Raw genomic sequence first — 12,052 nt, forward strand, 5'->3', positions numbered from 1 at the left:
TTTTTATTGCACTACATGTTAGCCTTTCACTGCAATCTCACCTGGTGGCAAGTGATGAGTGATGATGCAGTCTAAGATGGTAGCGGGCTATTCTGTTAGGGAGTATAGTAGTCATACCCCTAATCGGTTTCTGCGCGAAATAGCACCGGAACGCTAAATCGCTTAGTGGCACGTTTTTGTCGGTAGGGTGGTCACTAGCCACGGCCTAAGCCTCCCACCACACCAGACCAGAGAAAATTCAGAAATTCAAAAATTCCCAAATTGGCTCTGCCGGGAATCGAACCCGGAACCTCCTACTTAAATTCACAGCGCTCACCGTTTCGCCAGGGACCATCTCTATTTGCGTCGTACGTCCCCCCTTTAGGGAAAAGGGCAGACATAATAGTTCTTCATTGCGTCCTGTCTGTGGCCATCCATGCGCTTAACCTCACACCAGGTAAGACGAATCTTTTAAGTCTTCCCCCTTTAAGGGTCCCCTGTTGGTTCCAGTCAAGAGCCTGTCGGGGAACGTGGCCCCGATTCTGCAGGGCGTGAGTTGTTGGGCAAAGCCCCTTCCATTAGATTTCAAATGGACCTTATACGTATATTTTAAAGCTCAAAATAGCCTGAATATCTACATTTACATACGGCTTTTTGCAGAACGTTTGTCATATAAAAATCAGACCCACAGGATTTGCGACTCTAAAACGAGTACAATACGAAGTAAGTAGTGTTTTGTGTCAATGTTGCAGAGATGATGAGGCAGTAAAACAAAACAAAGTAGGTACCTAATTAAAACGAATGAGAATTTTTTGAACATGTTTTTAGACAGACAAGTAGTAAGTAGATTGTATAAAAACTACCGATGCCTACATAAAAGCAAATGATGAAAATGTAAAATAGGTAGGTAGTACGAAAAATGTAATTTGCAACGCTTAGCGATTGCAAATTGTACAGTAAAACTATGGAGTTCAAAATTACAACGTGGAGAGTAGATTATATCTACTTAGCTTTACCGAATGTAGATTTAGTTTATTTAATGTGTAGGTGTGTTTTATGATGATGACCAACGTTGAAAACTTTCATGATTCTGGGGTCCCAGTCAGTAAAATAATAAATAAATATACTACGACACTACACACATCGCCATCTGGCTTACTTTGGGGCTCCAAAGTAAGCATAGCTTGTGTTATGGGTACTGAGATGACTGATGAATATTTTAATGCATAATATACATAAATACTTATGATATACATATAAACACCCAGACACATTTTCATCACACAAACATTTTCCAGTTGTGGGAATCTAACCCACGGCATTGGGCTCAGATAGCAGGGTCGCTGCCCACTGCGCCAACAGGCCGTCATATCAGTGGTCCTAATATTCGAGCTATGTACTCCTGGATGGTTTTAAATCAGCGAGTGTGTGGAATATGTAAAAAGCATCCTACAACGTCTCAATTTAAAAGTGACGTTGAGTTAGTGAACCTGCATATCGTTTGAGAAAGGTGCAGAAGTCATTGATTATATGTTTTTATAATAATACTAGCTGTCGCCCGCGACATAGTCTGCGTTTGTTTTTGTTTTTCGAAAGGCATGTTGCATTAAATTTAGGTGTAATCCTACTGAAAATTTTTAATTGTGTATTCTTATATAAGAAAAGTAAGTAAGTAATTATTTAAATCGGTTAATCAAACAAACTTACATTCACATTTATAATATTAGTAGGGATGATTCCCAGGGTAATTGGACCTACAAAGCATCAGTTTAAGCAATGTGTTAAAACACATTAAATACATCGTGGTTACTATACGATTGATGAATTTTTTTAACGACTAGGCTGCTTGGAAGGTGGCTCCTTTGGCAGGAAGGTGGCATCTTTCACAAGATAGAAAAATTTACACTGTGAAATGATATTTCTAGTTTCTTGCCGACTCTTCTCGGTGGAATCTGCCTTCCGAACCGGCGGTAGAGTCACTACAAACAGACTGACTTAGGAAAAGTGCTTATACACTGGGCCTTCTTGAAATAAATGAATTTTGAATTTAAATTTAGAATTTTTGAATTTCAGATACAATTAGACCAGTATGCGGGTAAAGCCACTTACAAAAGAGAAGGTAACCGCCATAAGGGCCGACAGAGGTCGAAATTATTTCCTTACTTTACTGTAAATAAAAATAAGGATTATAGTGATATCAAAACGTCAACAATATAGCCTATAGCCTAATGGTTAGACCTTCGGCCTCCCTTTTGTACGGGTCGACTTCAATCCCCGGCTCGCACCTTTAAATTTTCTGAGTTATATACGTTTTCAATTTTAAAGGAAAACACCGGGAGGAAACCTGCATGCCTGAGAGAACTGAGAAAGGCGTGTGAAGTCTACCAATCCGCACTGGGCCAGCGTGGTAGACCACGGCCTAAACCCTTCTTACTCTGAGAGTTGACCCGTGCCCTGTAGTGGGCCGGTAATATTTTGATAACAATTATTATTAAAGCTCAAATATGCCTACAATTTCATATCTCGGGGATCTGGCAAAACGCCTGTAAAACATCTGAAGTACAGGAATTGCGACTCTAAAAACTCTAACACGTTAGGTCCCTTTTACATTGTCGATACAGGGTTTTATATGCGAGGACGTCTCCTCGATTGTGGGCGAGCAAATATCTTATCGTACTAAGGCTACTAAAGCTCTGATCGTATCGTACTAAACTTCTAAAATAAATAGAAACATACAATTTAGTTAAGACATTTTATTTTTGTGTCAACATTGTAGAGTTGATGTTAGGAAGTATTTTAACTCCTATTTTTGAGACGGACTTCACTCGGAAGTTGGGCAGGTTCATGAATAGCCTCAGCTGGATCTCGCGGATGCACATCTTCAGCACTTCGTAGGCTTGCACCTCCGTTAGATCTGAGAATATAATATCGAGATATATTATCACCACCATCAGCATTATTAGTATGTAGGTCAGTAAAATATAGTTTATAATGTATGTTGATACGAGCATCAGAGTCTACGCTAATAAAATAAGTCGTAAGTTGAAAAAGAAAAAAAGACGATAATTATATCAACTAATTGCCTAGTGGCCTAGGTGGCCTAGTGCGGATTGGTTGACTTCACACTTCTTTGAGTACATTATGGCGCCAGATTGGCGCAGAGGGCAGCGACCCTGCTTTCTGAGACCATGGCCAACAATTCCCACAACTGGAAAATGTTTGTGTAATAAAAAGGAATGTTTCTCAGTGCCTGGGTGTTCATCTTATATAAGAATTTTTATTTATATTTTTCATAAAAATATTCATCAGTCATCTTAGTACCCATAACACAAGCTACGCTCAATGTGGGGCTAGATGGCGGTGTGGTTATTGTCGCAGTATATTTATATTTATTTATTACTAGCGGACTCCCGCGACTTCGTCCGCGTATGAGTCAATCGAGAACCTAGAATATATCTGATGCTAACATCATAATCATTGTGGCTAGCAATGTACCTACTATTATTTTACGTGGTATACTGAGTTAGTAAGTTGTCATTATTTTAGTTGATACATACATACATACATCCTCACAAACTTTCGCATATATAATATTAGTAGGATGGTACGCATGCATTCGATCGATGTCCCATATGCCTTGCGACTTACAGTTATTTGTGAAGAGTTATGTTCTTTATCTCCGACAATATTTATCAGATCTCCATTAAAATTACACAATACATGCTTGATAGTATGCACTTTAAAATAAAAGAAGAATTATTAAAATCGGTTGAAATTTAACGGAGCTATGAAGTAAAAGTGATAAAAAATTTCATCTCATTTCCCGGGAGAAGCTTGTTTATCGGGATAAAAAGTAGTCTATATGTTGACGCAGAATAAGCAGCTACCAGTATACCAAATTTTATTTAAATCCGTTCAGTAGTTTTCACGTGATGCCCGGACAGACAGACAGACAGACAGAACAGACAAAAATTAAATAAAAATCTGTTTTGGACCCAGTATCGATTATAAAACATCCCCGGTCAAAATTTTCAAAATATATTTAATGTACAGAAATCTTCCAGTTACAGTTTTATTATAAGAATAGATTATTATGCAGAACTCTCAGGCGTGTAGGTTACCTCACAATATTTTCCTTACCGTTAAAGCAAGTTATATTTAATTGCTTAAAATGCTCATAACTTGAAAATTTATTTGCCGGGATTTGACTCGGCCCCACAGACATAAACTATCAACGCTTCATAATGCTCATCATCAACAAATAACGTCCCACTTCAAAACACTGGTCTCATTTTATTTATTTATTTTATTTGAACAACTTTATTGCATATAAAAGAAATACACACTGGAAAACTTACATTAACATAAATAATATGCAAAAGGCGGCCTTATCACTAACAGTGATGTCTTCCAGGCTACCTTAACTGTTGGAATAAGGCAATGAGAGACGGGAAATCGCAATAATATATATATATATGTATATATATATATATATATACATATATATATATATATATATATATATATAAAAATATATATATACATAAATAATTAAATAAAATAATAAATGTAATAATATTATATATATAAATATAATATTTATTAATAAATATGCATAAATACACACACATATACATAATATTAACATGTTTATAGTGATAAATAGTGCCTCCTTACACTACACTACTTTTAAAAATCCCACGAATCCTTTTAAAATCTCAGAATGTAAAGGGATTAAGAAGATGGGTTCTAGCTCACCTGGTTTATAATAGTAGTCCATAATGCCGAAGGTTAGGAGTCCACCCAGCCCGTGCGCTGCATAGGGTACACTGACACAACTGCCGAGGAAGTCCATCATATACAACTGTCCGCCCGTCTGTTCGTCATAGCCGCCTATCATCAGATTCAGGATGTTTGGGTTCTAGAAACAAAAGTGTAAAAATAAATAAATCCCTATCCCTACTTTAATATAATAAATGTGAATGTAAGTATGTTTGTTACTCTTTCACGCAAAAACTACTAAACCGATCATCATGAAACTTTGTACACATATTTCTGAAGGTATTAGAATTAATATAGGTGGCTTTTTATTTTGAAATAAAGCTCAGTTCTTTTGGTGTTTGACGATTTTACACTATAACGCCGTCAAATGATAACCGATTTAAATAATTACTTTTGTACTTTAGAGTTTATAATGTCTGTTTAATTTTGCCCAAATTTTGTGTAGATCTGATGAACGTGATTGGAGATAGAGGTCCTTTAGGCTTAGCTATCCTAAATACATAAAGTGCGTAGAATTACACCTAAATCGAATGCCACATGTCTTTCGAAAAACAGAAACAAACGCAGACGAAGTCGCGGGCGACAGCTTGTAAATAATATAATGATAAACACACCGCCATCTAACCCCAAAGTAAGCGTAGCTTGTGTTATGGGTACTAAGACGACTGATGAATATTCTTATGAATAATATACATAAATACTTAGAATATACATATAAACACCCAGACACTGACAAACATTCATGCTCATCACACAAACATTTTCCAGTTGTGGGAATCGAACCCACGGCCCTGGGCTCAGAAAGCAGCGTTGCTGCAAACTGCGTCAATCGGCCGTCGATTTTAATAAGAAGCTAATGTGAACGTCATCATCTAGACCCCGGCTCTGTGCCAATGACACAAATAGGCGGGCTATCCTGTAAGGGAGTACGGTAGTCATAACTCATACCCCTAATGGGTTTCCATGCGACATCGCACCTGAATACTAAATCGCTTAGCAGCACGTCTTTGTCGGTAGGGTGGTAACTAGCCACGGCTAAAGCCTCCCACCCGACCAGACCAGAGAAAATTTTGAAATTATAAATTCCCAAATTGCCTCTGCCGATAATCAACCTGGGACGCCCTGCTTAATTCCACAGCGCTCACCGTTGAGCCAGGGAGGTCGTCAAACCATCAGGTGTGATTATAGTCAAGTACTCATATAAACCTCAATCAGCAATGCCAAATGCCCACCAGTAATTCCCTTCCTATATTTAAGAGTCGTCTGAAGGACTACTACCTCTCTTTGGGTGTTGCCAGTTGAAGTTGTTGCTTTATTACTGTCTGTAAATTATGTATTAGAATTTACTTTTATATATTATGTATATTTTATACTTATACTAGCTGTTGCCCGCGACTTCGTCTGCGTTTGATTTTGTTTTTTGATGTGGCATTAAATTTAGTTGTAGGATCTAAAAAAAAATAAAGTATTCAGTATCGCTAAGCCTTAAATGAGGGGTTTGTTGCCGTCCGCTGAGGAGTTCTGTCCTCTATCTCCAACCACAGTTTGGGCAATATTAAACGCATATATAACCTGTATATTACAAAAAAAAATATTTAAATCGGTTATAATTTCGTTAATTCGTCAAACACTCATCCCCTCTCCCAAAGAAACCTAGCTTAATGTCGGGATAAAAAGTATCCTATATTACTTCTAACACTTTCAAGAATTTGTGTACAAAGTTTCATGAGGATCGGTTTAGTAGTTTTTGCGTTAAAGCGTAAAAAACAAACTTACATTCACATTTATAATATTAGTAGGGAAGTAGGGATAGGGAAGTAAGGAAGGGATATATTACGTATATTTATTTAAATTATCTAAGTATTAGTATCTATACATTTTAGTATTTATGCATGTATTACAACACTCTTGGCACTATCCCGTTCTCTTGCTCTAAGTCCATTCTACAAGGGTTGCCTGTAAGAGATTGCTTGCAGCAATAAGGCCGCCTTTGCATGTCTACATTGTTTACTGTTTCATTAATGTTTCTTTTCCTATATGTATGTAATACTTGCAATAAAGTGTTTCTTCTTCTTCTTCTAAATACTTTATTCAGCCTTCTTACCCCACTTCGCAATCCATCTGACAAGTTCTTCCTGATGAAGTGAACGACCGCGGGCGTGTCCAGTTGGTACTGGTTCTTCATCTTGTACAGCTGCAGGTTCTTGGCGATGAACTGGGTGAACTGCGACATGTCTCCCGCGTCGCCGTTCACTCCCAGTACCAGCCTGTCGGACACCTCGTACAGTTTGTCCACGTCTAACGAGAAATAAGTTCAAAAAACTCTTAAAAGATAACAGTTTGATAATATTTCCGTTAACGTATACCACGTGTAAATGAAAAGCGAAATAATACTTCACAGGCTTTACATAATGTACTGTCTCTGAGACTTATCTGTAAAACCAAAAACTAATAGTTTTTGAGTAAACCACTGCTATAGTTTTTACTGAAAGAAATAAGATAAAGCCCTAACATCACATGCATAATTAAAATCATGTGAGTCCTGTTACTTTACTAGGCACACGTCGCATAGCGTCTCGGTCTTTTATCTTCAATAGGGTTGTCACAAGTAAACACTTTAAATGTTTTGTATTCGTTTGTATGGAATAATAAATATGCTTATTTTGATTTAATTTTTTTACAGGGTGATTCCTTATGAAATATACTTATGGTTCCTTCAATATTATTTCATAATTACGTTACACGTTGTATAATAATATGACAGTATTATGTACCTGTATAAACTTTCACTTGAACTTATACAACAACTACTACAATAAAATTGATGATGTCAAGGTAGCTTGAAAGCACACCACTCCGCTTTCATCTCCCGCAAGACTCAAAAAATTGGTGTAACATTTATGATGGTGAAAAAGACCGCTGGAAAACGTCTGTGTGACGAACACGAATGTTTTTCAGTGTCTGGGTGTTTATCTGTATATGATTAGTATTTATGGGTATTATATTCATAAAAATATTCATCAGCTATCTTAGTACCCATAACACAAGCTACGCAGTCATCATCATCATATCAACCATTTAACGGCCCACTACAAGGCACGGGTCTCCTCCCCTAATGAGAAAGGGTTAACGCTGTAGGCCACCTCGCTGGCCCAGTGCGGATTGGTGGACTCCACACACCTTTGAGGATATTATGTAGAACTCTCAGGCATTCCTCACGAAGTTTTCCTTCACTGTTGAAGCAAGTGATATTTCAATTGCTTAAAACGCACATAACTTAGAAAAGCTAGAAGTCCATGCTAGGATACGAACTCGGCGCCTCAAAAGTAAAGTCGAAGCGGCTACGGCACCAGTTCGTCGTAGTATATTTATTTAATTATTTGAATCCTACAAAAACTACTCCCAGTAGAATATCGTTGACTGTTTCACCAATGTGATATTGCTCCTATCGAATATTTGATTTGTCTGTATACGTTGAGTACCTATGAGTATCTTTACAAAACAGCAGTGTCAACATTTACATGAAATCTGCAAACAGTGCAATGGGAGCGAGGCGACCCCGCAAGGTCACGCGGCGACATTGATCTTATCATTGGCATTCTTATCGCGGAATAGCTAATTATTTCATATAAGGGGCCCTGATTCTTTATTTCATTTTCATCGTGAAACACCTAAAACCATCGTTAACGGAGCCGCAAGATATGGACGTTCCAAAATTTTAATTTCAGAAATCTTGTAACTTCTGCGTTTACCAACATAACAAAATTGATTATTAAAAAAAAACTGAAAGTAGATTCTACATACATTTATATAAATAGATTATAATATTTCTAAACTATATATTTATATTAGAAGCTCAGTTCTTCTAAGCCTAAGGGTAAGGCTTCGGATTTCATGTCGTGGAGACAAACTTCGAGCCCCGGCATACTGGCCACTGATTTTTCGGTGTTATGTGCGTTTTCAATTTAAGCAATTTAAATATCACTTGCTTTAAACGGTGTAGGAAAACATCGTGAGGAAACCTGCAAGCTTGAGGTCTCCATAATGTTCTCAACGGCATGTGAAGTCTAACAATCCGCACTTGGCCACTACAATCTAAACCCTTCTCATTCTGAGAGGCCGTATTAATAATACTATTAATCCTAAAAATGTACATTATTAGTTTATCTACGAAAGGGTACAACCTTTGACTATGTACATACAAAAAATATATTAACAATTGACCGATTCCGGTCACGCTGCACGGCTAGGCCCTGTTATATCCCCTGATAAGGGTTTTTTTTTGCTTTACCAGGTGGACACCTTAATTATATATTAAGGTGTCCACCCAGCTAGTGGGGCAGCAGCGTCTCGTAGGTACCTACGACACATATCGGTCGGTGCACGTGTCGGTCTTTGATCTTCAATAGGGTTGCCATAAGTAAACAGAATGTTTTGAATTAGTGTGTATGGAAAAATGAATACGCTACTTTTGATTTAATAATTTTACAGGATGTTTCCTTATGAAATATACCTATACATCCCTCAATATTATTTCGTAATTCGGTTACAAGTTGTATAATTTAAGCTCGTAATGAAATAAATTATTAACAGCTAATTCGCTTTACCTTAGGAAAATGAAAGTGTAGATACATATGGGTACATATTAGCATTAATGAACAATTAACACTTTCCGGCCTTTTATGGGCCATTATCATAATCTGAATGATATGGGTAGTCATATTAATTGACATAGTTGGTAGGTACCAGCGCTTCTCGCAGCTTCCACCGCTTGTTGTACTTGATCCCTATTTCTCATATCCCTACTCCATATTATACAAATTCAATTTCAATTTCAACTAATTCAGCACAATACACAATGTTACATTTATAATACAATATTTAAGATAAATCTAATTATACAAAGTAACGTATGTACACCCAGTTTGGGCGCCGCCATTTATTTGTCAAATTAAATAATTTTATAAAATTTAAAAATATTACTTTACTGATATTATTAATGCATGTGTTTGTTACTGTGTGAAACTAAGTGAAACTTCTTTTTCGGCGTTAGAAATAAACTTACCGTCACATTTTTCGGTTACGTTTCACATTTTTCCGTTACGCGCCATCTTCATTTCTGAGTCACAGTTTTGGTTATGCGCTATATTTATTTCTAATACATTGAACACGTGAAACCATGATTATGGTATTTTTTTTAAGTATAGTTTTTGATAGTAATATCAGTGTATGTAAATAATTTTTAGCGGAAGCGCACTGGGCCAGCGTGGTGGAGACCCGTGCTCTGTAGTGGGCCGATAATGGGTAGATGTGATGACGATGATGATAAAGTACATAATTTGATTCAAACTAGCAATTATTAATTAATACAACTGTATCTAATAAATATTAAATGTAATAATGAAATAAAAAAGATTTCATAAAGAAGTTTCACTGTTTAGTGTACACACACACTGATACACACACATATTTTTTTAAGTATGTTCGGCTCAACCACAGCTACAAAGTAAACTGTGTAACACAGTATTAAGAACATACAGACACCGTGTACCCGACTAATATTCAAGCATCAAAAACCACTCCGCTTTAGTAGTGTTTCTCGATCAGGCGGTTAGTCACTTTATCCCTTTAGCGGTTAACAGTAATTATTTTATGTCTAATGTTTTAAAACATTTACGTTTACTATAATACGTTTACTATATATAATATAATATAAATGGGGAAAATGGGAAAGTTTGTGAGCTAGCAATATTTCGTGGGTGTGAAGTGAGACGCGCTCGGGACGGGAATAATGGCTGAATGAGGATTCTGTATGTTCAAAATACTGTGCTGTGTACATATGGATAGCTAGGCTAGCTAGCATCCTGGAGACGGACATAGGATACTTTTTGTTCAGGAAACACTAACGTTTCCTTCCCAACTTCTATAAATATATATATGCACCCCTTACCTCTCTCTACTGTAAAGTCTTTTTTGTGGTGTGCAATAAAATTGTGTTCATTAAAAGTGTATTTCTCGCGAGATATTTAAAAGCCGGAAAAACACGCAGTTTTAGTTACTATTTGTGATCATACTCTCGATTAAATTATACAAATATTGGACCACAGCTAAGTTAGGTATTATATTTGGTTGTGGCAGAAAGTATTAATTAAAGCTATGAATTTTGATCATTATTTTTATGGCCCCCGGAAACACTTACTCAACAGGCTAAAATTAAAGAAAGATTTAAGATAGTTTGGGGTTGTTTTTATCTTAATTTTATTAGTATTTAAAGTAAATAAACATCAATAACTCTATAAACTCGGATGGCTAATAAATCATTTATCAAAGGACTATCAATAACTCAAAATACATACAAATTTAACTACAAGATGCAGAAGAAAGTTCGTAATATAAAAATTACCATCGTTCATGACCAGGACGCTTTGGGTGTTCATTTGATCAGCTGCGATCATTGTAAAATCCTTGCATTTAAACCCAAAGAGACATTGAAACAACAAACCTGTCGCATTAGCCATACTGAAATTTCCTGATTATAACAAAAATAATTAAATACGTTGAAAAAATTTACAGGCTAAACCGATTTAAAAGATTCGTAAACAACATATATTGACAAACTCAAAGAGGATACCCACCAAAGAGGACTAATTCTAAAAATGAGAATACATCACCGACCTCTATTATACTATAGATAGAGGTCAGTGGGATACATCCACGGTCTCTATTAAAGCAAACATATAAGCCAATAATATTAAAAGACGGTTGTTCGAAATTTTAAGTCGATGAGAATACAAACACCACGATTGTCTTAAGGAGCCAAGAAACGAACCTGTGGAAAGCAAAAAACACGCCAAGTCGTTGGTATAAATAACGTTCAGGCCAAAAACAAAAAGCAGCGTGGAGGGTTTGAAACTCCAAATTCCCAATTACATTAAAGAGTAAGCTGATGAATGAAAAAGTTTATAGTTTAGTACCTAGGAGCGGTGATAGCCCAGTAGGACTTCGACTTCACTTTTGGGGGGCCGAGTTCGCATCCCAGCCTACCTCACACTTTTCTTAGTTATGTGAGTTTTAAGTAATTAAAATATCACTTACTTCAACGGTGAAAGAAAAACATCGTGAGGCCTACAGGCCTGAGAGTTCTCCATAACGTCCTCAAAGGTGTGTAGAGTCCACCAATCCACACTGGGCCAGCGTGGTGGACTACAGCCTTTACCCTTTCAAAATTCAAAAATGTTTTAAATAACTGTATATAATTTAAACTGTGGGTAAAATTCTTTTTTACTGCATA

At 36.6% G+C, this 12,052-nt stretch overlaps 1 protein-coding gene across 1 annotated transcript; it reads right to left on the reverse strand.

Annotated features, from left to right (window-relative positions):
- Positions 1-2,732: 2,732 nt before the first annotated feature.
- LOC120633602 (proteasome subunit beta type-2-like) lies at positions 2,733-11,279 on the reverse strand. The gene is made up of 4 exons (XM_039903835.1): positions 11,165-11,279; positions 6,866-7,059; positions 4,738-4,900; positions 2,733-2,893 (listed from the first exon to the last, which is right to left on the reverse strand). The coding sequence occupies exons 1-4, from the start codon at positions 11,277-11,279 to the stop codon at positions 2,733-2,735; spliced, it is 633 nt and encodes a 210-aa protein (XP_039759769.1).
- Positions 11,280-12,052: the final 773 nt, after the last annotated feature.

The sequence above is a fragment of the Pararge aegeria genome, chromosome 2 (genome assembly GCF_905163445.1).
Source record: "Pararge aegeria chromosome 2, ilParAegt1.1, whole genome shotgun sequence".
Taxonomy (NCBI): domain Eukaryota; kingdom Metazoa; phylum Arthropoda; class Insecta; order Lepidoptera; family Nymphalidae; genus Pararge; species Pararge aegeria.